The sequence below is a fragment of the Xiphophorus couchianus genome, chromosome 3 (assembly GCF_001444195.1).
Source record: "Xiphophorus couchianus chromosome 3, X_couchianus-1.0, whole genome shotgun sequence".
Lineage (NCBI taxonomy): Eukaryota > Metazoa > Chordata > Actinopteri > Cyprinodontiformes > Poeciliidae > Xiphophorus > Xiphophorus couchianus.
The window spans coordinates 2,927,240-2,954,760 of record NC_040230.1 but is presented as its reverse complement, the minus strand read 5'-3'; the positions used below and the strand labels follow the sequence as shown (position 1 = coordinate 2,954,760).

At 37.8% G+C, this 27,521-nt stretch overlaps 1 protein-coding gene across 2 annotated transcripts in view; it reads right to left on the bottom strand.

The window, feature by feature from the left end:
• The window catches only part of rgl2 (ral guanine nucleotide dissociation stimulator-like 2), a 29,664-nt gene extending 3,578 nt beyond the window's left edge, over positions 1–26,086 (bottom strand). The window contains exons 1-16 of one of the 2 annotated variants that reach the window (XM_028012060.1): positions 25,638–26,086; positions 22,563–22,720; positions 14,980–15,027; positions 14,506–14,589; positions 14,255–14,421; positions 12,763–12,819; positions 11,643–11,839; positions 9,206–9,315; positions 8,905–9,120; positions 7,659–7,762; positions 6,778–6,862; positions 4,306–4,368; positions 1,907–1,993; positions 1,798–1,830; positions 1,489–1,610; positions 1,331–1,417 (exon numbers count right to left, since the gene is read on the bottom strand). In XM_028012060.1, the coding sequence (XP_027867861.1) occupies positions 1,331–1,417; positions 1,489–1,610; positions 1,798–1,830; positions 1,907–1,993; positions 4,306–4,368; positions 6,778–6,862; positions 7,659–7,762; positions 8,905–9,120; positions 9,206–9,315; positions 11,643–11,839; positions 12,763–12,819; positions 14,255–14,421; positions 14,506–14,589; positions 14,980–15,027; positions 22,563–22,712 (1,610 nt within the window). In that variant the 5' untranslated portion in view covers positions 22,713–22,720; positions 25,638–26,086. Of the gene's footprint in view, positions 1–1,330; positions 1,418–1,488; positions 1,611–1,797; positions 1,831–1,906; positions 1,994–4,305; positions 4,369–6,777; positions 6,863–7,658; positions 7,763–8,904; positions 9,121–9,205; positions 9,316–11,642; positions 11,840–12,762; positions 12,820–14,254; positions 14,422–14,505; positions 14,590–14,979; positions 15,028–17,290; positions 17,526–22,562; positions 22,721–25,637 lie in introns of those variants that run through there. The other variant, XM_028012061.1, reaches the window with a different exon arrangement.
• Positions 26,087–27,521: the final 1,435 nt, after the last annotated feature.

The window sequence follows — 27,521 nt, the reverse complement described above, 5'->3', positions numbered from 1 at the left end:
AAATTATATCTGACCCTTAAAGGACTACAAACCTTAAGCACCAATTTAATTTTGACGTTATAATTTACATGTTCTGTTCAAAAGACCCGTAAATGGTTCAAGTTTGATGTTGAGTACTACTGTTTGTATTACTTGATTTCTGTTCAGCGGTACTTTGTCCCTTAAGGCATACCGTAGTTAGGGCAGTGATGACGTCAGCACACTGCTGGAACCAACGTTGCTGATATCTGGTTTGCAAGTTCGCTAGCTGAGCCGCTGTGCTGACATGGGAGAGATTTGCAAGAGATGTGTGTTTTCCTTAGAAGTGCGTCAATGATAAGTAAGTTGCGGTATTTGAGTGTTTACTGCAGCTAATTGAGTGATTTGAAGTTTGTTCGTTTGCTATTATTTCACCTGTTGCTAAGTCCGAGCTAGCTGCTATATGTGTGTATTGTGGAGCGTTGTGCTGAGCAGAGGCATGGTTATTAGTTAACGTGTCTTAGTTTGCTTATTAATAGTGATTTAGAGGTTGAGATTATTTAGGTTTTATCTATTTCCTTCTTAGGTCATCTAAGGTATAATAACTTGGTGTAATGATAGGACACTTTGAACTTATTTTCTATATTTTTGTTTGTTCTAGGAAACCACACACACCCAGACACACCGAAACACACATTTATGCCCATCCATGTTCAATTGGATCAAGATCTGTAATACAGTTTGGATTACAGAACCGTTAAAGGATCCTGCCTGGCGTCTTCATTATTCCATCTGCTGCACCTCATCCTGACACCTGGTCCTGAGCTGAATCCTGGCCTAAGTGGTGTTCTGGCCGACACTCCAGGTTGAGAGCAGTGATAAACACGAACAGTGACTTACAACCCTTCAACCCTAGAGAAAGCTCACCTACATGTTCATAGATATTGTATTTCTGTTCATATCTTGTTCAAAGTTTGGGCTTAAACCTGGCTGACCTGCAGTGACCTTGAACAGGACATTGGTGCTCAAAAACCTCCAGTTTGTTTCAACTGAAAGACCTCTGCACAGAACAGTGGGTCCCAGTCAATTGGATAGTATTTTTATTTACCTTAATAAATGAAATTGTCTTTAAAAATAGCTTTTTTGCTGTTTACTACAATTATCTTTGTTATACATGATTCTGAATCTTATTTGAAACATTTAAATCAAAAATAGAAGAATCCACTTTGCTCCCCACTATTGTACATCAGATATGATTAATCCATTTAATCCTGACAATGGTGAGCGACTCCCAGTGAAATGGGCTTTAGAAATCATTTAAAAACGGGGATTTGCGTCAATGGAGACCCTCCATCCCCTCATGGTAACTCACTCTGAGCACTGGGTGATGATGACTGTTGGCATCAAAGATCGAGGACTCGGGTCACTGGGTGCTTCAATCTCATTGGACAGTCTGTAACTACAATTAGACATCAGTCAGTAAAACATAAACTGGATATTTTCAGATCTTAAACGCTCCTAAATGCGTACCTCTGCTCCTCTGTGAGCGTGGGCACGCTGTCGTACCACTGTAAGAAGGCCTCGTCACAGTCAAACACGCAGTTTTTGCAAGAAGACTGCAGGAGCCGGATTTGAGCTAAAACCTCAAATTCCTGTTAACAAAGAACTTTATCACCACAATGTTTCTCAAAAAAGGAAAACAGCTGACATATCTACTGCACCTGCTTTTTTAAAAACCATAAACATTCTTGATTCTATTTCTTCTCCACTCGTTTTAGACTTTAACCCCCCCTTTATTTGTAGCTGAGAGAAATATATTTTGCATATTGTGTCACTTACCCTTCTCCTTTTGTCAAAGTTGATGTAGCCGTTCTGCAAAGGGAGTGACAGGATGCGTTAGGTCAGCCTGAGTGCCGTTACATGGATCCCACAGATGAGATCAACTTACATCCAGCCGGTCTTTGACTGCCGTGTCCAGCATGGTGAGGTCTGTGAGGAAGATTCCCAGGTAGGGCACGGTGCCCTGAGCGTTGGACTGGGATAAAACAAAAAGGACACACATGTTTTTCGTTAGTTCCCCCTGAGGTTCTCATTCACAACCCAAAGAGCCCACCAACAGATGAATTTCAGAGCAGCTGCCTGCAGCTATTTTTCACACAGGAGCGTACATCACAGCTTACTGTCTCACTTTGTTGCTCGATTCCCTTCAAGAATCCTCTTTAAAACCACTGATCCACCCGCAGTTCAGCTACAAACCTCACCATCAATGACTTAACATGGCATTTAGCATTGTTAGAATAGTATCCAGCTTTAAAACTTTGTTTTACCTTTTAAAAGTGGATTTTTGTGGCAATTTGAATATGCACATATGCAACACCTTGAAAAAATATTTATACCACATAAACATTTTCACACGTTTTTTTTTTTTTTTTTGACACGCTGAAACCTCTGCTTTTGTTTAGCACTGGAGCATTTTTGCTGACTATAAAAACATTGACACACTTAGCTTCCCCTAATTTCATTTTAATCTGGATAGATTCTTTTATCTTTTTTTTCCTTCCTTTTAATTCACTTTGTATTGCCTTGTTGCTGAAAGTGTGCTATATAAATAAAATTACCTTTACCTTTTAGATATTTTTAGATGCTAATTTACTTGTTGAATAAAGTTCAACATCAGTGTCGACGTTTCGGCTACAGACTTTTTCTTCAAGCAGTTAGACGTTTATATTCAAGTTCTTATTCTGAAATCTGTTTATGCAGCAGTTTTGTCTCCTGTCCTCACTTCTGTTTTCTTTTTTAAAGAAACTTTAATTACATTAGTAATAAATATATCAATTATTTTGACAAATAGTCTCGCAATGCCCCAAACATTGTCCGGCTTTACAATATAAGCTATTAAAAGAAATATTTGAAAGAGAAAATGCTAGTAAAAAATAATTCTGTTTGTTTTTCAATGAGAACAAATTTTATTGCATAAAATCACTTTACCACTTTTAGACTAAGGTTTGAAGTATGAACAACTATTTTTTTACATGTAAAATAGATGTGAAATCAAACATTTCATGTTAACTTTCAATAATTAAAAACCAAACATAAATTGAGGCTAATTTAAACACTGTCTGTATTATACTTCGTTTTTAGACTCCAGTTTGAAATATGAAAACAAATTTATGACTAGATAAATATTAATTAATATTTCTAATCTATTTGTATTTTATGTCATTACACTTTTTGATCAGAGTGCATATAATGTTAGCCAAAAATATTTCCATGCCAGGTTGTGTTCTAACAAACACAGATAAAAGTTAAGCATCAAAGGAAAGGAAACAAAATGTCTGAATGTTTCCTGCTGAGTTGTGAAACGGCAATTTCATTTTGCAGTAAAAGAAAAAGAGGAATAAGCATAAAATATATATTTTAAATTAATCCCACACTTTTGACACTTTTCATTTTTTTCTTTCTCTTTTTTGCATTCCTCGCCGTCTCCCTCTGTAGTTGCTAATAGCACTTAGCATTCGTTAAGAGCTTATTGGGGGTAGTGAGAACGTTGCGCAACACAAATAATCATCTGGCCGGAACACAGCGTGCTAAACAGTACAACTTAATTTAACGAAGCCTTGATAATTTGCCGTTGACTTTCTGACACACTTAGTGTTTTGCTTGTAGACCAGAACTTGCTTTTTTTCTTACAATCTTTTTTTTAGAAACAGATGGACTCTGAAAGTGATTTCCAGTCATGCTGAATTTTATATATATTGGTCTTACATTTCAGATTTTTGTATGTTTAAAAAAAGGATGTACCCTTTTTCTTCCTTTACTGTTTAGTTTTAATGCGATAAAATGTGGAAAAAGTGCAAGAGGTGTGATAACTTTTGAAGGTACTGTAACATCCACGCTTCCACAAGCCTTAAAATCCACCTGAAATGTAACCTCTAAGCACAGAGCGTTTCTGTGCACTTTTACATGGTGTTACATCATGCTACAAATTTCAAAAAGTCGGCCATGAAGGCCTGTGGGGACGAGCGGCCCCTCAGGCTGAAATGTTTAGTATTCACAGACGTGGACCGTAAAGCTGGTGAAAATACTTCTCTTTTATTTGTCCGTACATCAGAGAGGTCGTTTCTAAGCTGCTCCTAAAACGTCTTGGTGAGGTAACCCTGAAAGCTTGTGGCAGTCCGGTGAGAACTGTGGATGTGAACTCAGCGTTTCTGAGTGTTTGAAGCTGCTAGCTTTCATCCCCCTGCAGCTGAGATGAGCAACCAGAGCCTCTCAGCTGTCAGGAAGATGTTGGACACGATTCTCTTCTATCAGATCAGCCTCTATCTCCAGCGTTTCCACTCTACTCACCCTGCTGCTGTGGTGTCTGTTGTTGATCCTGTTGTCAAGGTTGGCAAACTTTGAGGTTCCCTCCTGCAGGACACGGACAAGGGGAAACTTTCCATTTATTCACTTGAGTCTAAACAGAAGGAGAATTTTTATTGACATGTTTATCTTATATTATGCATCTAGCTGAATAAAACTAAAAGTCACAATGCCATACATACTGTATATTCTGGGCAAAATAACTGTTATCTCAAATTGTTTTCTTGTGATGACAACGGTCATTACGCTAAAAAAAAAAAAAGTGATTCTTGTGCCGCAGCCAGTATTTTAACAGCTATACTTGGATTTGACCTATAACAGTAACGAACTGATAAAATTGTGTATGTTCCTTCTCCGCTTGAATAATCTCCAGTTATCTGGTGAAAATAAATTAATTATAAGAATTTGGAGAATTTTAAATGTGCAGTCTGCTTTTTGGCCACTTGGAGGACAACAAAAAGAAACCTGACATTTTTCTACGAATGAAGAGTAGAGCCACTGAAATAAATTTAGCAAGAGAAGAGAACCAACTTTCTGGAGGAACATGTTGGATTTAAGTGATTTTTATGTAGACGATGAAATATGGAGTAAAAAAAATCTCTATTTGGTGAATAAAGTCAGAATAGTTAGGGTTTGTTTTCAAATGCCTTTTATCCTCTTCTGTAGTATCAACAATATTTTATCACGGAGAAAATAAAGAGCAAGAAAATATGACTCATCCTACATTATGAGTGTTACGTTACATTTTGTTGCTGTAACAAGATGGTGCAACATTGCGGATGGATTTTCCCTCTTTTTCTTAAACAAACAAATAATTTCATTGTTGTATTACATTTTGCCAGTGAATAAAGCCAGCTGACCAAAACGTGAACCAATGAACCACCATCTTTCCCATTTTTTAGGTGCTCAGGCTTGCCTATACAATAATTTCCTCAGAATTTCATAATTTTACCTCCTTTAAATCCCATATTAAACACATTTCTGGAATATCCTTCATCCGCCTGCATAATATCGTCAAAATCAGAAACGTCCTGTCCTGATTGTTGCAGAAAATTTATTTATTATTCCTTCGCACTCGGCCCAGTGTTTCTGTGGTTGTCTGGCTCTTTCATGTACTCTTAACATTTTGTTAGGTCATTTCTTACACAGAGAACGTTTTACTAATTGGTGTTGAATGTTCTGAAGCTTATTGAATTGGAATTAACTGGATGAATTAAATACATTTAGACTAAATTATATACAAAATTTGTACAGACTGACCTGAACTAAGTTCTTTGGTAGCTTTTAGTATTTTATTAGTTCAACCAAACAGATTTTTTTCCCCAGGAAATAATATTAACATTTTGCAGTCGCCCTCAGAGAGTTTTGACTTGAATCTCACAGGGAATTGGTGGAAATAGCTAAAGATTAGGGTGATGAAACGGAGGCTTTCCAACCTCAAAGACTTGTAGCGCATCATCAAATATAAATTGTAAAAAAAAAAAAAAAGCCAGTCCGCCATTATAAAAAAATCTTTGATCAAAGTTATGCCCTCAAAAATACATATATTATTGAAAAGTGTATTAATAATTTTTAACATTACTTTTTATTTAAAATGTAATAAAGAGAGATAAAAAAGATACTTCTTTTATATTGTAATAATATTTTTTGAGAGATGATTGGTTAAATGTTAATTATTGAAATTCAAATGTGCCAGCAGCATGAATAATTTTGAGCTTTCGTTGTTTTATGGAAGTTTTAAATATCTTTCTTAAATTTGTATTTTTTCTCAAATAAATGGTTGGATTTTTCTAAATATTCCAGTGTGAAATAATGCTACTGCAATGAAAGTTACCTTTAGAAAAAGTTTTTTTTTTTATGTCTTCACCAGAAATGCCAGTAATCACAGAGGCTGCTTCGTCATTCCTGTGATGTTATCTCCAACACAGATATTAAACGCTGGGAAAGCACTGAGCGTTTGTTTCTTGAGGGGATTCACACAAACTGCAATTTGCAAAACTCCGTTGTTGCAAAAAGACCCAAAACAGAGTTTACTTTCCGACCCACCTCCATTCATTTACTTTACACGTAGCAACTAAAGCGCATTAAGCGACACAAGAAAAACTGCAGAAATAAGGACTTTTGAAGATTTTTACACGAGGCAATGAAAAGATGAGGAGCGCCCATCTCAGAAGAAAATAGCTCTGAAACGAATTCAGAACATCACAAAAAAGAGCTGCTGAGATCTCACTTTTTATCACTGACGTGTCAATCTGCAAACAGCAAATCTCTAAATAAACACATCAATTCACAATTGACTGGGTAGTTTCATGCTGCGCCGTGACCCTGAGTGCTCAGATTCCTCACTGAAGCAGATGAGATTATATCAGCAGTTTTAGCATGATTCAGCTTTCCAGGCACACAGAGTAATTTATTTCCACTGTCATTAATGCGCTCTTTATTCCCACAACAACTCACCTCCTTCAGGAGTTCTCTGCTCTGTGAATAGTTGTCCTTGTCTGAGAATATTTCTGCCAGCTCCTCGTATCTCCTCAAGGCCTCTCTGCGAAAGAAAACAACTGTCAGTGGAAGATTCATGTGTGTTCTTGAATTATTAAAGGTAACAAAAGTGTAATAAAGGAAGATTGTGCAAGCACAGCTGAGTGTCAGAAAGCTGAAGGCATATTTAACCTGGAAAAAAGTTTTATATTCAGTAACAGAGATTTAAACTATATTTTTATAGTAACTGGTTTGGTGAGTACTAGACAACTCCAGATTCTGACCTTCATTTTTCCTTCATGTTAGATTCACAATTAATTAAGAAAGTATATGTTCACATAGATTTTATAAAAACTTTATGAGCTACAAGCATCTAACAAGCCTCATCTGAGGCTTTTTCATTCAGCCTCAGATGAACGAACAAAGATCAGAGAAACACAACATGTTGATGAAAGTTTTAAGTGTAGCGATAAGAAAGCCACAGTTGAAGAAAACTCAGATCAAGGCTGGATTAGTTTTGCCAAAAGTCACGTGGGGAGACTCTTTGGTCAAGTGGAAGAAAGTTCTTTGGTCTGATGAGACCAAAATGGAGCTATTTGGTCATCAGACATGACTCTGTTTGATGGACATCAAACACTGGTGGAGGCATCATGCTAAGGTACTGCTTCCCAGAAGGCTTGTAAAGACACAAGGTAGAATAAATGTAGCAAAATGTTTGGAAATCATGGAGGATTGCAAGAGAACAACGACATCAGAGAGCATTTATTTTCCAGCAAGATGACGACCCGAAAATCCAGCCATAGCTACACAAACAGCATTTCTCATGATCTGTTAACAAGATGAATTTGGTTAACACACACCTGTCCGTTTCCTGCCAGGTCCTCCTCAGCCTGTGGATGGGGTTGCTCTGCAGCGCCGACACGACGGCGTACAGGGAGGAGAAGTTCTTCCTGGCTCTGCATTCCTGTTCAAACACACAGAGCAGGACTGCTGAATAAAGGCCTTTGCTTGAAGTCATGCTGCAACAGAAAACACCTTCGGATGTGTGTGTGCGTGTGCTGCAGCGTCTATCTCGCGTTAAGTTACACTTTCAGTTAATGACTCCACATTTCCAACAAACACAGGAAGTTACCTTTTCATTAAAGAAGCTGCTCCTGTAATTCAAACTGCAAGCTGTATTTGATCCTAAAGGTTTTTCAACAGCCAACTGCTACTAATATTACAGTTAAATTTGATATTTTATCATCATTTACCCACAAATATGTAAATACACAGATGGAAGTGAATGTAATCAGTTACTAGCTCTTTTTAAACTCTCAGTATTTCTAGAAGAAGCCAGGATGAGTTTCTCTTTTTGCATTTTTTTCCTGAAAACAACCAAACAACCAGGTTTCTACACAACCTGTTTTTCTGTCAGCTACTGTTATCAATGAGTTCACTTATATTTTCACACCGTACCCTGAGTAAAGGGTTATTGTGAGCGGATTATGTGAGCCAAGGTGTGTGAAAAGGCACAACTGGGATATTTTAAAGCTTTCAAACTTCAACTGATGTGTCAACACTAACTTTTTTTAGAAAAAGTAAATTTTTTATCTTCCATAATATAAAATAATGTGTTTATATGATACATTTTGAAAAGGCAACATGTTAGGGCCATTGTAAATAGAAAAGAAAAAGAAAGAGTACATTTCTACCCGTAAAACTCTGAAATTTTTAGATTAATCTCAGAATTTGTTTTAGAGAAAACAAGAACATTCTTGAGTTTCAAAGTTAAACATTTTAGTTTGTTTTTTTACTGAAATTTTCTAGAAAAAGCATGAAATTTATGAGTTCAAAAAGTCACAAATTTGCAAGAAAAAAACTCAAGAATTTTGAAAATTCTAGAATATTTTTTAGATGAATCTCAAAATTTCTAAGTTCATTTTTCTAGAAAAATGTTCAACTTTGAAAACTCAAAATATTTCTGGAAAATTTCAGTGATTAATCACAGAATTCCAGAGTTTTTTTTGGCAGAAATATACTCTTTTTTTTTTTTTTTCTATCTACAATGTTCCTAGTGCGCCGTCGTAGTTTGGAGATCTGATGTCGAGGTTTTAGTCCGCTGACCTCTGCAACACTGATCCATTTCTCCAGCAGTCGTGCTCTCTGCTGGCTGCGCAGCTTCGTCGGCCAAAGACAGGATGCTAAGACGGCGTTGGCCAACTTGTTGAATTGCCGGACGGTGGCCCGGACAGACCAACAAACGCCCTCCTTGCCCTTCTTGTCCCTCTGAGACCACAGCGAGCCGAGGCAGTGGTACGGCACCAGACGGACAAAAAGCTCCTGGAAGAAAGATTAAAACATCCCTCAACATGAACATTTGTTTTAAAATAAGCCTCTTCAATCCTAAAAAACAAAGCAAACTCACAGTTTCTATCTTTGTGAGCTGCTCAGCGATGACAGGAGCAAGGAATCCCAGGACGCTGGTGGGTTCAAACTTTGAAGGATCAGGAGGAGAGCTGCTGGAGCTGCTCTGATCTGCAGAGGCAGACAACACAGAGTGATTTCCTCAGAAAATTCAGTTGAAATATAACATTTAGATATCAGTCAGGGGAAATAAAGAGAATATGTTTTCTCGTGGGAAAGTAAATCTGGTTCCTGACAGTAAAATGTTATCTGCATTCATAAAGCCATATTTTTTATATGACAAAATAATTTTCCAGTCAGTAAAAAAATATATTGATGAAAGACCGTTCATTGCCTGGATTCCAGTTTTAAAGTTTCACATGATTTTAAAACATCACAATTTCAAGCTCAATAATTTGGTACTAGATTACTTTATCCATCAATTCTTTACTTTAAGAAATGTATTTATGTTAATTATGGGCAATATTTATTTCTTAATTTTATTCTAGTATAATGTTTTGCATTTCTAACTGACAACTTTTGCTTAAAATTATAGTTATAACAAAGGTCATGATTCCAGAAACAGGCTACAGGCTACCATAAACTAGCTAACACTAACTTGTTCTACATTTTTACTTCTGAAGGCTGAAAAACACATAAAAGTATTAATATCCTTTAAAATAACTGCTTTATGAAGACATAAGCACTTGACCAGCATTTATTTGACAACTTTTTTAATTGTTCTACCACTTCAACATGTAAACATTTCCTGCAGCTAGCTAGCTAGCTCACTGGTATTTTAGCCAATTCCAGCAGTTGTGAAAACAGTACAAAGTAATACTTTTATTGTTTTTTTATTGTTGCTCTATTCCAGATGCCATTTTGTTGATTCAACAACGTTTATTAGCATTTCAGATTATGTATGCTAGTCTCAGTAAAGAAATGCCAAAGCGTTATTATTCTCCTGCGGCAAAATAGTTGGACCGGGGTGTAGAGGAAGTCTGACCTACATGCTGAGAAGAGCTTAAACCAGCTTCACTGACAACAATCAAACTCATTAGGTTGTGTTTCCCAAACTCCTGTTGTTGTGCAATCAAACTAAAGCTCCAGCTGGATTTGAGGCTATGCTGCTGCCACATGATCGATTTACTGGCAAACAGCATGAATAGGTAGCAGTGACGTGCGGTCAGGGGAGGCAGGTGAGGCAGTGCCTCACCAGCCATCATGGAAAGAAAGAAAATATATAATCATAAAGTAATTTAAATTGTTATATTCATCCGGTGGTTTGTACTAAAAAATATTTATTTTTCACGTAGCTTCACCAATTTCGATTTTTATTTGTTCAAAATCGCTGAATTTTCTTATTTTCCCATTCAAATGCTTGGAAGCGATGCCGGTGAGGCAGCAGCGAGCTCTGCCTCACCTTGGATTGCGCAACCCCTGGCTCTGCGCTGGCTGCTAAGCGGAGAGAGCATGTTGCTGTACGGCGTCAATAAAATGGTTTAAACAAATTTAATATGTGAACTTATTTCCAATAATTTAGCTTATGTATATAATGTACAGTGCTTTTTGTCACCAACTGTGTTTGTGTAACGTGTTTCGTGTAATGAGCGATTATAAACGGCAGAGAACAGGTTCGAGGTGAGGCAGGCAGTTCTCTTGCCTCATGGCAGGGGGCGCTCAAGATCCCAGACGTTCGTCTTGTTCACTCCTCAACTGCCGAGTAAGTGACAGCGAGCTAGGCTAAACGATTCGGGAAGCAAGTCAAGTGCAGCGATAGATTATAATAGAGATAGTGATTTTTTTCCTCTCGCTTATCCCGACTTTCGACATGGATGACTACATTACAACACTAAAAAAGTTTTCTCAAGTGGACTTTCAATCGAAGCAGGTAAGACAGTAATAACATTTATTTTGTTTTGTTTTTTAAGGAAATGTGTGTTTTGTGAGCTACAGTTTGTATGTGTAAGGATGCAGAAGTGAAACATAACCTGTAAACTGCTGTCAATCTATGCATCTATTTGCAAATCTGATTCTGATGACGTCAGTGCCTCACCAGCTATGAACCTCACCGCACGTCACTGATAGGTAGGATTTTGAGTTAATTAGCTGCTTAGCATGCAGCAAAATAATCACTGTCAACAAGATTATTCATTCAAAATAATCTTTTAAACCTTACGGAGAATTGAAGAGAGGTAAAGATAGAGCTGTCAAGTCTTTTGCAAGGAGATAGTTATGTTTTCTAAAATTTCTTAAAATCTTTATAGAAGATGCAGCTTCCAATTCTTTCATTATAAAACTTTACTGAGGGAACAGAAAAACCATTAGTATTCATGATAGAAGTGAATATAAACCATGACAACATGTCTAAAATATTCAGTCATTTTCTATGTTATCTGCATTTGTGATTTAAAGTGGAAAGAAAATGTCTGTTCATTTGAGCAGCAGTTAAAACAGACCTATGTGTTTGTCAGGGAGCAGGGCTCTCTCACTGAGCTCCTCGGCCGTCCGGAGGAGGCGAGCTCGGAGGTCAGCAGCAGACGAGGAGTCCTGAGGCAGCAGAGGAGCCAGACGCAACAGACGAGAGGGATCTCCGAGGTTCCTGAAGTCTTCAGGATACTCCGAAAGCCACGTGCTGAACACAGTACACACTGCTCTGCATGGACAGGAGGAAGCAGGAGATAGGAAAACAGCTGGACTACTAGCTTTAGTTAAAATCTGCTTAGAGCCAAAAATAACTTGTGAGAAGCAGGAAAAATAGCTGAAAGAAAAATAAAATATTCAGTCAGTAATTTAGATTAAAACAGGATAAGATATCCTGCTTTAAAAATGCTATTTGAATATTATTTTATTCAAATAATATGACTGTATTTGAATAAAGAGTGCATTTAAAGTAGGGATGCACCTTTTATCACTCTCGTTTCTGATACAGACACCTGAGGTTTAGTATCAACCGATACTGATTCCATATAGAAAAACACTGAAGTCACTTAAAATGTTTCTTTCTTTAAAATACAGACACAAATGTACTGTATTATATATTTACCAGTACAACACACTTAAATACACAAACAGCTTCACAAGCCTGGTCACACTGTAAAATAAACAATAAAGAGACTGAAATTCACAAAAACAAGTTTGACTACCTTGGTTTACATGTTTTTTTACTTTCAAAAGGTTCAGAAAGTGCAATTAGGAATTCTAAATATAATGTAAAATAAATAATACAGCATGATGTCGCTCAGAGCACAAAGCATAGAACTGGACTCAATAGATCTGTCCTTAAGGATCGGGCAAATCCATAAGGACAGATGTTAACCAAAGCATCCATAATAGCTTCACTAACCACAAACAGCCACATGTTCGCATTTAATTTAACTCACTTCACTGGGTTTTATGTAACAGAAACATATTACAATATATTACAAAACTATGGAAAACCCTTAATACTTCAAAGCAAAAGTAAAACCAACAGTCAAATAAAAATTCAATCTTTCAACAGCAGAAGCAAGAAGCAGAAGTCGTTACATGGTTTCTCGCCTCTGTTTACGAGACATAAGGTGTTTTTTTTTTACTCACTTGTTGAAGGATTGTCTTGTCTGACTTCTCTCGCTGTCCCCGGGCGGATTCTCTAATCTGTGAACGAGAAAAAAAAAGTTCATTCAGCCAAAAATAAATAATAAGATCTTTCAGCAGCAAACACATTCATCTAGGAAATGCAACAATAATGAAACTTATTCAAGAGGCAATCCTGTGGCGATACTGTGGTGATATCCAGTCACTCTTCACACCAAAGTAAGAGCGCCCAGCAGTGTGAAAGGTGTCAACGACATTTCAAACACCACAATATGAAAATATTGGAATCTAATTTCCAAAATAATAGGTCAGGCTAACGTTAGCCTAATGAGCTCCAACATGCGACACAAAGGTTTTTCAGTTCTGCTATTACAGCTATACTAGCATGTTTCCTCACAACGTACATTTTTACTAAAACTACAGGAGGCTTCTGCACCTCTACCATCAGTTTCAGTCCATCTTTATTCATAATCCATTTACTGTCAGCCTATCCAATGAAAGGGAGTATGGGGGAATTTTAATGGAGTTTCTGTACACAGTTCTGCGAACAACAGATACTTCCAGCTCTGTCAAAGTAAATCATACCAAATGATCTGAAATGTGTGGAGAAGGTGTGCGCTGTTCTCTGCTGGTTAGAGCTCTGCTCCAGAAGGAACGGTCCTGATCTCAGTCCATTTGAATGGTTTGACCTCAACATCAACAGGTTGTAGCATTAGCATTAGCATGTGAATAGCATTGTCCTCCTTTTTCACACAGCACTAATTACCATTGTATGATATCATGTAGACTATAAAGCACCACCATCTTTTGCACATTCAAAACAGTCAGGGAGCTCTTATGCTTTTTTACAAATATTAGAAATCTCACTGCACTCTTGATGCACCCTAAAGGATCTCTCACTTAAACTTATCCTTGAGCAAACTGCTCAACAACTGCATTTCTAAGAGACACTGGACTGATATAGGTTTTAAACAAGCAGTAAGGAACTCCATGCAATGTCTCCATGACTTTAGAAAGAGTTTTCAGGTTTTATAAATTACAAATACATTTACAATATCTGATTGAATTTGCATGCAAACCAGAGTATGTTGCATGACTACTGCAACCTAAATTTTGTCTGCATGAGAGGAATTTATGAGAACTTAAAGTATTTCTCGCTTCTTGAAGAAGTGCCAACGAGGCGGTATAAATCAAAGGGTAGAGATAATACCAGGAAAAAGAATGTTGAGGAAATATTCCTCTAGGAATCAGAGCAGAACAAATGTGTCATTTTTCTTTGTGCTGAGAACCATTAGTGTGTATTTATGGTCGGATGTTTTTCCTCTCATTCAACACAGAATAAGCGGTCCCTTGTCCCAGAGGAGTAAAAGTCCTACCAGACAGGATCAGACTGATTCAGGCAGCACAGCCGACCAGACAGGAAGCAGCTTCAGTTGCTGCAATAGGAACTGCAATAATACTCTATTTTTAATCCTCGACTTTGACAGTTACCTACCTGTCAATGAGGATGTCCAGCACTCTCTCTGTGGAGGTGAAGGACCGATAGGTGGAGAGGAAGATGGAGATGAAGGAGGAATCTCCCAGTGAGAAAGAGTGGAGGAGGTGGAGCACCAGCTTCTCTTCCGTTCCAGCTTTCACGCACTGGGAACGGGAAACGTTTGACTGGAAGTCAACAGGAAGAGAGGAGAAGACACTTGACATACCTGCAGAGTTTTCTGAAACAGAGTCAAATTTAAAGTAGCTTACCACTGGACTGTTAGGGCCAGCATGCTGCTGTTTGACCACAACCGTGTAGACAACCCCTTCCTCTTCCTCCTCCACCACAGTGGACTGTAAAGCAGGGAAAATGTGAAGAAAAGCAGATTTATCTATGTAATTTATCTACACTCTGCTTCCAGTCAGCCAGACTTTGTTTTGATCCTTTAAACTGATTAATTCTCAAAGTCTTCTGAAACTCTTTCTTTTGTTTGGATAAAAATAAGGAGATGATTCCCTGTTTTTACCTTCAAACTAAACACTCTGCAGTGTTTATTCTGGACAAATGCCCCCCATGTGTAATGAAAACAATGCACACATCTTTGAACTCATTTCCTACATGTAGCTAAAGTGACCCTGGTTTAGCCTGAGGGAAAGTCCCTGACACAGTTACCCCATTTTGCTGCCCTACTAACTCACAGACCCCAGAGTGCAAGCTGCGGCGCCAAATCCGGCCATTCTTACCAAATCCAGAGGACAGTACCAGGTAGTCTTCATGGGTGAGGACTCCGCCTAAGAAGACAAAACAAATCGCATCATGAGGTTTCATATTTGAAGGTTTTTGGATGGTAAAATCTAGAAAATATTTTTGAAAAATAATGACAAAAGGGCAGAATAGAAGTGGAGATCAAAGTTTTAAATGTTTTAAAAGGTTAGGCTTTTGAAACTGATGACATTTCTCAGATTTGAAGAATAGTTTTGTTAGAGATTCCAGAAGAAGAGCCAAAATTACTGAAGCTTTCTGCAGTTTGTGCCTGTTGCTGTGCACTGTCAGTCAGCAGGATGAAGGAAGGCTCCTACAACATCCTCTTGACTACAAGAAACTCAAATTCGACTCATCTGAAATATTCTGGTTGCGGTGTCAACCACAGTGTGCAAAACAAATAAGTGACCGTCAACTCTCTCAGTAAAGTAACTTCGTTTTAAACTTCAAGCAGCCTGACTAAATATTCAGTCATATCAAATACTTTATATCAGAGAGTACTAACGCCACACTAGGATTTGATTTAAATTACAAGAACAAAGTTATATTATTATGACAATCATAATATTAGTGAGATAAAGATCCAATGTAAAAAGTCATTAAATTACCTGAAAAAAGTCGTTTTAGCAAGAGTAAAGCTTCAGTAATTATCAAAATCTGACGTCATAAGCTGGTCTAGTCCAAGATTCTTCCTTCAAAATAGACACAATCCTTTCAAAATCCTGCTATTGATAAAAAAGTTTATTTCCTTATTTGTAAAACTGATCCGAGAACAGTACTTCACAAAATGCTCAACATTCTTCATTGTAATTTTCTATTATGTTTCATGGAGGAATTAGGAAAGTCATAATAACAAATTTTATAACAAATAATTATTGCAATAAACAATAATATTGTTGCTTTGAGACTATTTTAAATAATTACATGGATATTGGCCTAATAATGCAAGTTCGCATGCAAGTAATATTTCTTGTCATTCTTGTTGCTGGAAACCAGCCAGGAAAACACCTAAAAAAATACCCCAAAAACAAATAATGACTCACATGCTATCACATGCAGACAACCTTTCTAATCAGCTCCAGTCCAGTATGGTCAATACACAGAAACCTGCCTCTGCAGCATTAATGCTCAGGCTTATCACACTCACACACACACGGCTCTTGGGTTGCAGGATCCTGCAGTCGAACTCAGGTTGCACAGAGCTAATGAGTCACATCTCTCTCTCAAAGAGAAAAGAAGTGTGATATGTGCAGCTGCTCTCCAGAGACATTTGAATACTGCCAAAACAGACAGAGCGATAAGAGGCAGATAACCTATTACTTAACACAAACTGCACAAGTGGTAGTGCATCACATTATCTGAAGGTACGTTACAGATAAATCATGTTTTAAAAATGAATAAACATGTTCGGATAATATTTTGTAGTTTTTTATCGTACAACCCTCAAAGTTTTACAAAACCTTTTTCTTTTATATCTTCAAACAGAAACAGCAGTCTCTTTCTTTCGTCCTTCTTTTCTTTTACATTTCTGCACATAAATAAGCGACCGCTTTTTACTGAAAAGCACATAAAACCCATGCAAGTGAGCAAATAAAGAGGATTTTTATGCCAATTTTCAGAATGAAAGCGTTTAAAATTATGAAAATGATCTTTCTTTATTGTTGGTTGTGTTTAGATTACAACATTTAACTGCCACATCAACCAATATTGGAGTTTATTTATGTTGTGCAAGAGCCAAGCACTGGGTCATTCTTTCCGAGGTGCAATCTTCAGACTACTTGCTCTGACTGAGTGGCTGTGAGTCAACAGTTATGATTTCTATAACACAATGGAAACACCTTGGAGACACACTCTGATGAGATAAACACCAAAATCCTTACATTCCCTAAACTTTGACAAAAGCAAGTTTTATTTTCCAAATATAAGATCCCAAAGATCCAACTCAAGTTAGCACTTGAAAAGGGAAGTTCAAGATCCCAGAGCGAGCTTAGTGTCCACGTTCACAGCAGCAGGAGAGACATATGGTCTGACCCACATCAGGTTTATGGCTTAATTAATCATAATAAACCCATTTAACCTCCAGTGGCCTCTCTTATGTTGCCAGAACTTGGATCGTCCGAAGGTCAGTGGACGCTCCTTACATTCAAAGGGCATTAGAAACAAACATGTTGATCCACCTCTGGATTTTATCTCAACCTGTTCTGGACAAACCTGCCGACATTTCTGTCTTTTCCTATGAACTCAGCACATATGCACACCGAGAGCAAAAGAGAAAACTGTCACAGCAGTTACCTCGTCCCGGGCAAGTACAGGCAGGTAGGAATCCTTAAGCTTCCTGGAAATCTTCAGGATAAAGCCGTGAACATTTCTCCCATTTTCTCCTTCCCTTTTCATCTGCGCTCCCCTCGTTTCCAGAAATCCTCAGAATCCAAACCAATTTCTGTAGGTTTATCTCGGTAAAGCATGCCTCTCTACACACACAACGCCAGGCTTTGTTACACACCTGAAGCAGGACTCAAGTCAAGTCCGGCCCCCGGCAGGAGGCATCATGTGGACACACCCATTACACACACAAACACACCCCCTCCCACGCCCACACACACACACTCACACTCCGCAACACTTTAAGAACATGCAGGTATCCATAAAGCAGTTAAAGTGAATTCCTTTTTTTCTACATGCCTATATTACATATGCATACAAAACGTTTGCATCAAAAGGATAATATATTCACATAATCAAAGGCCTCCATCAGTGAACACCCACCCCTACACACACACACACACACGTGCACGCTGAGACAAAGCCCTGAAGCTTTTTCCAGAACAATGCCCCTTCTCTTCCAGTCTTCCCCCTCTCCCCCTGCTCTGCTTCCCTTACGGATGACCTTCCCATGTAGATAAACCAGTTGGACCATGTATCCGCTTTAATGCAGTGCGACATTCAGCAAAGCACCCGCCTGAGGCTTATGCTATCATTTAAAAAAACTAACCTTGTGTTTGTAAGCTATAAAAAAAAAACTCCACATGTACTAGTAAGGAGGCTATGTTTGTTTAAGCAGCTTATATCATTAAAGAGGGAAAAAAAACTCATGATATCCCATTTTTATAACTCTGAGACTGTGAATAAGAGAGAAAATGTTGAAAAACTCAACTGTCTACACCCGCCTATCGTTGCAGGGTTACAGACGAGAGGCGGCGTAAACACTGGGAAAACATCCACACTCATGCTTTAGGACAATTTAGAAAGACTAATCAGCCTCTCATCAATGGTTTTGGACTTCCAAAGCCATTCAAATAAACCCCAGACAGAAAAACCCAAAGTCAGGATTCAAACCCAAGACCTTCTTATTGCAGGCCAATAGCCTGAACAACGGTGTGGCAAGGTTATTATACTGTAGTTAAATAAAACCAACCAAATAAGTGAAAACTTCAATTGAGAAAACATTTTCCTTAACTAAAATAAATAAAAACGGCAATTTAACTAAAAGGAAATATATTGTGATTTTATAAAAACTAACTAAAATATATTGAAATTATGCAGATAATATCCTTCGGTTTTGTGTTTATGAATATATTTATTAGCCTTTCAAACTGATGTGAAATTGATTTTATTTTTATGTTTACAACATAAAAATAAAAGATATTTTTATTGATCAGTCCTCCTCCTGGTGGTGCTTATGCTAGTCTGCAAAATGGCGACAGCAAAACTGGGGAGAAAACTTCACAACAATACATTTTTTGAAAATGGTACCTTCTGTTAAGCATTCATTACCCAATCGATGTATACATAATCATAATATAATATTTCACCTTTTGAGTTCTGTCACTAAAAATGAACAGAAGTATGAAAAATCTAAAACTACTGTAACCCAGTTGTGTATTCCTAACTGAAGTAAAGTCGTTCCGGTCTGCGTTTACCTCAAAGGAAACTAGCCTCTGCAAAGTCGTCTTTATCCAGATGCTGCTTCTAAAACCTCTTCGGATTTTTGAGAAATTAAATCATTTCCAGCAGAGCACCAGTCTTCTGAAGTCTGACTAAATGTGGGTCAGTTAAAGCAGAACCTTTTTCTTCTTTGTTTAGTTGTTGACTTTTCAAAGACTACTTGTGGATAAGAGTTGTGAACACAGGCTGCTGCTGAGAATCACATGAATCGAAGTGTTTTTAAAGTACTTTGCAGCTTTTCATCTCTTGGGTTTATTGAAAAAAAAAAAAAAGCATCCACTGTGTTTATACTGTTTGTCAGATCGGATCTACTTTTGGAGTCCTTTGCTCTCTTTATTCTTAAAGTTCCTTCAGTTCCCCCGGTTACATACAGGAAGCACATAATAAGTGGAAACAAACACAGGAAGCAGGACATGCTGCTGTGTTGAGAAGCTATTTCTCTTCCTTTCTCCTTCCATCAAAACTAAAGCTGCTTTAGCTTCTCCTAAACAAGCGCCATTTATTAAACAGCACCAAACAAGGGAAGAAAAATCTCTCTTTTAATCTTTCACCACATCCCAGGAGACTCCAACCTCCAAAAAATAAAATAGTTCCACCATTTTTCCTCACTTAAAAGCCTCCTGGTTAACTTTCTGTGAATATTTTAAACTGTTTGTCCAAACTTGAGGTCATAAATGCTTCTGGAGGCTTTATTTAAAGATAACCATTGTTTTTTTTGAGTGTTCCACAAACCAGACCTCTTCCTTCCTATCTTTCTCTTTGCTCCTCTTTGCACTCTTTCATCTATTCATTCCCATGGTGCCTGTTATCTAAGGCCTTTCAAGTAAAACTCTTGCATACTCAAGACAAACAAGTTATATTCTTCAGTCCTGATTACATTTAGAAATATTAGTAAAGGAGCAAATTCAGGTTTAATGCAACACTGAAAAATGTGCAAGCATGACTGAATCTATTGTTACACTTTCTGTTTATAATACTTTAACTAGGGAAGCTTGGAACTGGAATATGACACTTTTCCGAATGACTGGCATGACGGTATACAACAGTTATCCTCTGAAATAAAAATATTTGCATTGCATTTTAGAAACCGGCTACAGGAACAGGTCTGTTCACTTCTGCAAGGTAAAACAAGTACAATAATTTCCCCACAATTCTCTGAATCTGAAAACTAAATAAACATCCGTTACCTGGATTTTGCTGCTCCCAGGGGATAATTTTCAAAAATAGCAACAAAAAAGAGACAAATACAGATTGTCATGACTTCAAACCATTGTTGAAAGCACAGATGACTTTTTAAGCTTCTGACAGGTTAATACTGAAAGTATGTATTTTAAGGCAACACCACAATCACATTGTTTCCTTTTGCAACATCATGGGAAAACAAAAAAAAAAACAAAATATCTCGTAGTTTGGTTCATCGTCGGATACAATTACACGCCTTATGAAGAGCATGATAAAGATGCTGACTGAAGCTGATAAGGAGATTTTATTATCCACAGTAAAATGACTTCTTCAATCAACCAATTGGAAAGGCAACTCAGAGAGAAAGAATCCATCAATTCAAAGGGGCATCTTGTAAATTTCACTGATGGACAAATGCCATAAGTTTTGGATATGTATTCTGTGGTCTGATGATTTTGAGAAAAAAATGGGCCAAAGTTTGCAGGTCTGACATTATCAACCCAATAGTAAAGTACGGAAGTGGCAGCATTATGTTGTGTGGTTATTTTGCTGAAAGAGGGAGAAAAATCATTAAGGAAGTCTGGGCTCATGTTGGTCAGTGTGTTGGAGAGGCATTAACAAAAACCCTGACATTAGTCCCATTGTGGAAACTTCTGTAAGAAAAGGAAACTCAAAGTTATCTCTTATTTTCTGGCACTTTAGAACTAGAAATCATTTTCCTAACAAAAACATAAAAAGTGTATATAAGCCCTTTTTATATGTATATAAGCTTCTGCTTTCAGCTACAGTTGCTGCATTTGGTCCAATCTTGTAACAAGAACATTTTCTATTCTCACAAACATGTTTTTTCTGTTTTTGTTTGGTATAATAACCGTTTTATAATCAATCGGCAAGCTTCGTTATTCACCAGAGGTTATTGCTCCTGACTCAGATATCCAAGTTTCCCTCATTAAAGTATGAGTAAAAGGCCTGTATTGGATTCCACTTTACTGAATGTCCTTGGAGACAGACTGGGAAACTGGATAGCGTTCATGGTGAGAGCAGGTGTGCATTGCCTCAGCTGGTCAAACCACAGCATGCATTATTCACCGAAGCCCAGCAGTTAACTTGTGACATGAGAGGAAATGTGATCATTTTAGAGAGTCAAGAAACTTAAAGGAGTTTCTCAAAAGTTCAGGATGAAGTTAAACAATAGAACCACAAGCAGGTCATCTGTTGTAAAGGAAAGAGTCGGGATAAAAGGTTTCCAGCCCTGTGGTTATTTGTGAAAATACAAGTCAGAAAACAACATCTGATCCGACTATGTGAAAATCACTGTGAAACCATCTGTTCAGGCCTCACTAACTCCCACTAAACATTAACAGAGCTGAACGCTCCTGTTCACATTTAGCAAATCCTGAATTACTAAACTCTGGACTGCTTAAAGACTGAGTTGCTTGAACAACAACACAATGATACCAACTACTGTTGCTGACATAAATCTGTTGCCAAGAAAACAAAGACATTTGTCAATTATGCTAATTATTATCCAGTTATGCTAACAATCATTACAACAGAGAAAAGTGCTAAAGCTAATTAGTTTTAGACTATTTTGGTAAACAAAAGTCAAAGAAGTTGACAAAATGCTAATACTGTACAGTTCTGAGGCAGCCCAAGAGTAAGTGTTAATGTCAATAATGATGATGATAAATTGTCTCTGAATATTTTCCAGATTTTTGCAAATATTTGCTGATTTGCATTAAACATAATAGATGAGTTTATTGAAGTAGTTTTCACAGATTCTTGTCAAACACCAACCAGGTAACCTCTAAGAGATTGTTTAAAATTATTATTAACTATTTTAAAAAAAAGAAATTAGCATAAAAAATAACTGACAATTGAAAATTATTTGAATAATTTCGTTAGTGTGTGCAGCGAAAATCTGGACTGCTTGGATGCACTATTTAAATAAGACGTTATATTCTCAAAATCAGCATTCAGATTATAAATTGTGAACTGTGTTTGGAAATGTATTACATCTTTTCATGACTAATACCTGTGGAGTAGATTAAATGTATGATTTTTCTGCTGAACCATGGCAGAAAAGCAGCAGGTTATGTACACACACACTCCCTTTATGTACGTCACATTGGCTTTATTTCCTCTGTTTTCTGAAAACCAGGCATCTGATGTTTATTCAACAAACTAAACACTAAACACAGATCATGCGGTTTCATGTGACACTGCTCTGAATGCTGTTAGTTGTGATGAAGCGAAATGAGCCTACAGTGTGTAAATCGCTTTAATGTGTGAACCTCGGAGAACAGATGATATCGGAAGTATCATTCATGGTTTATAAACGCCATGAATGTGTTCACAGAACTGAGCCGCGGCGTCTGCGCCAACTTCCCTTCACAAAGTTCTGCTACACGCTGCATGTGGAGAAAAACAAACTTACCTGTGAATTTTCCAGATTTTCGCTCCTCCCTGACTGGCTGCTTGGGGTTCCCCCGTCAGGAGATAAGGGCCGGTAGCCAATGAGAGGCACCTCACTGGACTCCACCCCCGGCAGGTTATAGCCACCTATTCGCAGGTTACGGTGGAGCATGGTGCCGGCTGCCACAGACAGGAAGAAAACACAAAGCAACATTCAATGGTCAACCTTTTACTTAGATCATAAACACCTAAACACGAATCTATTGCTGAACGTAACTTCGACATAACTTTTTTTGAAGTCCATTGATTTCCCAAATTATTTGCATCTTATGACAATAATTGCCTACATATTGAAACCTGTATGTTGGAAGAAGTCTGTTTATGTTTCACAGTGATGCACACAAGAGCTCTTCCTTTACCATTCCTGATTTAAATAGAGAACAAGCACAGGGGAGGAGTGCAACAGGGTCATGTGCTAAGCCTATTTGGCATGCAAATACAGAATTACATTATCTGAGTTGCCAGGAATACAGCAGTCCAAGGCATACTTGGTTTGACATTTGTCAGAAAAGTATCTTTTTCAAGTCTGGATCAGCAAATAATTTACATCCCTGCTTAAAAACAAAACAACCAACTGTGAAAATTGTGGAGGTGAACAATCCTTTACCTATCTTCATGTAGAAAACTAATTTGCAATATTTTGAAAACACTGCGATTATAAAGTAATTCCAGTTATTTTCCTCCAGGTTTCCTGTGAATTTCAGCTGTAATGTTACATCATAACATTTCTAGAAACAACAGCATGGCAAAAAGGAACTTTTTTTTTGTGGTGCGTTCACAGTAGTGCCAGGAAATGGAAATATCTGAGTTCCTAGTTGTAAGTTTGAACTGGAACACCACCTAAAGTTTGACATCCCACTCAGAAAGTGGGAGAAACTTTGAGTACCTCCAGTTAGAATTTCAAGATGGCTGCTACTTGCAACTTTAGTAAGTAAACTCTGTTAATTTTATTGCTAATATTTGTTGTTTAAGTTGTTTTTCCACCTTTAATCACTCACACAACTAGTACTTTTTAATGTTTATTTAAATGTGTATATAACAAGTATTAAAACACTGTTTATTCATATAAATATTTTGCATTTATATACAGAAACTGAGAGAAAAATAAAATGCTAAAAAAGCAGATAGCATCCAAGGTCTATAGTGTATCTATGAGGATGCATTAGGATTCAAACTGAAGCTTGTTTCTATTATAGGGGATGACAAGGAGACAGAAAAGCAGAACTATTTATTTTAGTATTTTCACTTTTCTTTCTGATTTTGCCTTGTTTTAAAACATTAACACTTAAAAATTTGACCTTATCACATAAATAGACCAAATCATTGAGTTATGGCTTCAATTATAAGGGACACCAAAAAAGAATCAGTAATTATTCTATTTTGCTTAAAAAAAGAAAAAAAGAAAAAAACAATATTTGCTTGCTTTTATTTAACAAAAAGAAAACGTAGGAAAATGAAGCTCCTTCAGTAGTGTTCAAGTCGAACCAGGATTGAAATAGAACTGGAATGTAGTCTGCTAGGTTCAAGCGAAGCTCGGGAAGGCAAAAAAAAAAGAAGTTCGGTTCAAACACTGTTGAAGTAAGAACTGCTTGAATATTAACTGCTTGTTGCAGTAAGCAATTGATAATTTAATTGGATGATAAATTTAAATGAGCTTGATCATTTCCATTCTGATGATTCATACTTTTTATTTAACTTTTTCAGTTGTTTGTGACTTTTATTTATTGTTTAGAATATCTTCCACTTCTAGTGTTAAGTGTCCTTCACAAAACTGATGTTTATGCACTTTGAGAAGGCAAACATGCATTATTACGTAATTATCAATATTTTACTTGAAAATGGTCTCAAAATAACAATATTTATTGTTTATTGGGATAATTTATGATCCAGCAAAATCTGTTATGACATTTAAATACTTCTTGCGTTTAAATCTGTATTAATCAGGAACTAAGATGCTGTATTAGAGTTCTGTTCTTTTACATTTGTAAAACCAAGATGAGCTCTAGAACAAAGTCTGAGCTGAAAGGGTTATGAAGCAATTCAGTAACTTTTAAGGACATTTCCGATGAAAGAAACAGAAACAGTGGAGTTAGTGATGGGTGACAGGCCTTGACTCATTTGTTTAACTCAGTCGCTGTCCCGGAAAGCAGGCCTTGATTTGCATAGCAACCTTTCCTTCCATTTCCCTTTCCCCTCTTCAGTATTTGAGGTGAAGATAGACATCGCGTAAACACTGTTTGAGGAAGAAAGGTGTAGGAGGGATAGAGATGTCCTAGTTGATAATGTAAAAGCTGATGAATACTCTTGTCTTGTGATTTTAGCTTAAAAGGTTTTCATTCTTAATGTTGTGTAAAACCCTTTGACTGTTCTCCCGAGGAAGACATACAGAATCATTTTTATGAATGTTAAAGACTGCATCGGCCTCAGCCTGGGTAATAATAACCTCCTGGATCAGAAAATAGCTCCAAAAAGCAGACCCAACTTTCTTCTTCTTTCCTCGTCGACTCATGCAGCTGCCTTTGTGCAACACTTTGTCTTACATCATCCCGGATTTGCTGTAAGATTTAAGATTCTGCTCGGTTTCTCAAGAGAGCAGCGTTGCAGTCTGCATGAAAAGGGGGTGGGAAGCTGGGGTTTGGGGGGGAACAGGCTGCAGGGGAAACAAGGCATCAACAGTGCAGCATGTGCTCTCACCAACGGCTGTGCAGAGGTCTGAAAGGCTGTTATTCAGAGGCTCTGACCAAAGCAAACAGCCCACATATGACTGAGGTATAAACACACACACAGGCACATAAAGCTGGACACTAAAGTCACACCCTAAAGAGGCATTAGATATGCTTCAGATATGTTCAGTCTGGATCCTTCAGAGAGAAACGCTTGAAGCTATGAGGGTGGTAAAAGTTTCTGCGTGCTGACACTCCCATTAAAACACACAGCAGAGAACTAACTGCTTCCTACTGTGACTCAGATACTGGATGGTCTGAATAAAACAGGCAAACAGAGAAAAACAGATCGAGGCAGCTGTGGGTGAACTCACTGAGAGCTGGGTCGCCACTTATCCAACTGTCAGGCGGATCAGAGGCAGCATCTGAGGACCGCTGCCGGGTAAAGAACGGCGGCTCGGCTGGGGGAAGTCGCGCCCATCGGTGCCACGGTCACCGCCGACAACCAGGAGGGAGTTTCCGTCCCTTACCTCACCTCTACGCCCTCCAAAGAGTCTCCCCCTCTCTATCAGCGTCCCCCACACCTCGCGTCTGTCCAGCCTTCAGCAGCTGATAACGCACTTTGGTGTGGCAGCAAACTCTCTCCTCCTCTTCTTCCCCCTCCTCCTCCTCCTGCCGCAGCCGCTGCTGCTCCCCCTAACGTCGCAGTTCCTGGATGCGTTCAGCTCTCTGCGCTCTAGTAACAGATCCGTCTCTCTGGGTGGCTCACAGCGGCGGTGTGAGCCGGACACCGCACACAACGCTCCGCAGACGGTGTGCCGCTCACCCAGGGAGTTGGAGCAGCTGAGAGACGCGACGCGGACGCGCTTTACGCACCGTCGACCGGCGCGCACGCCACGTACACTGTAAACACGCTCTGTGTGTGTTACCACAACAAGGCGTCCTGAAGCACCCTGAACTTTTATCAGATAGATTTAAAGGTTATGGTCAGGTTGTTATTACATATTTAAATGATGCTGATAATTTATTTCACACAGACATTTCATCAACAAAGCATAATAATGAAGACTTTCATTGTTTAAAGAGTGAATACAATACATTGCTACCAAATATACACATGTAAATACACCAAACATGTAAATACACCACATGTTCGGTGACTGTAAATCTGAAAAGGAGTATGAGGAAGTTTAAGTTATACAGTCATACCCCTTTTCCATTCAGTAATTCATAACACAAATCAAAATGTAGACGCAATAAAAAATATTTCAAACATTTAGAGGCTTGTTAATACCTTGAAACTTTAAAGCTGAGTCAAACCTGTAAAAATGACTTGAATCCATGTTCTGTCTGTCCTCTTTGGCCCTTCCCTCTCAGTGAATTAAAATATATTTAAATTTAAAAGAATATTATTATTATTATTATTATTATTATATTATGATGTTTTTTTTTTTCATTATGAATTATAAAAATCTACGACGGCGATTAAGGCCATTGTAGTTAGAGAAAATTAATTAATTTCTGTCAAAAAACATTTATTTTATATTTATCAGAAATTTTCTAGAAAACATTTTTTAATTTTATGATCTAGAAACTTAGATAATTTGCTAGGAAAAACTCAGAAGTGTTGAGATTAATTTAAGAAATTTTCTTGAAAAAAAAAAAACAAGGACATTTCTGAGAAATGTCCAAGTGAACTGCAGCTGAAATCAGTAGGCATCTCAGACAGACATGAGTCACCACTGACACGCTTCTAAGTTACTCCTTAACCACAAACGCTTTTCTTCCTGCAGAAGAAAAAAAACGGAACTGTTGTTCAGTGGTCCAAAATCTTCTTTTCAGATGAAATCCAGATCCTTCAGTCTAGATAAAGTATGAAGAATATGTCAGGATCTTGGGTTGTTTGAGTTTGTTTTGGGTTGTGTTCCTTAGTTCTTTCTGCTAGTTCTGCCTTGTTTATATTTTTACCTCAGTTCCTTCTTCATGAGTCTAGATATGTCCGTTTCTTGTGTCTAGCCCTTTTCTTAGTTTTCATTATTATGTTTCTTATTTTGTTAGATTCATTTCCTAGTCCCCAGTGTGCTCTCTCTCACACCCCCTGTGTCACTTCCTCTTCCTCTCTCTTTCTTCTCAGTCTGCTTTCTGCCCTCTTCTCGCACCTGCAACCTGTTAGCTCATCTGCCCAGGTCTTATGGTTCAGCATTCACCTCCCTAAGTACTTAAGCACCTCATTCTCAGTCACTCCTTGCTGGTTCCTC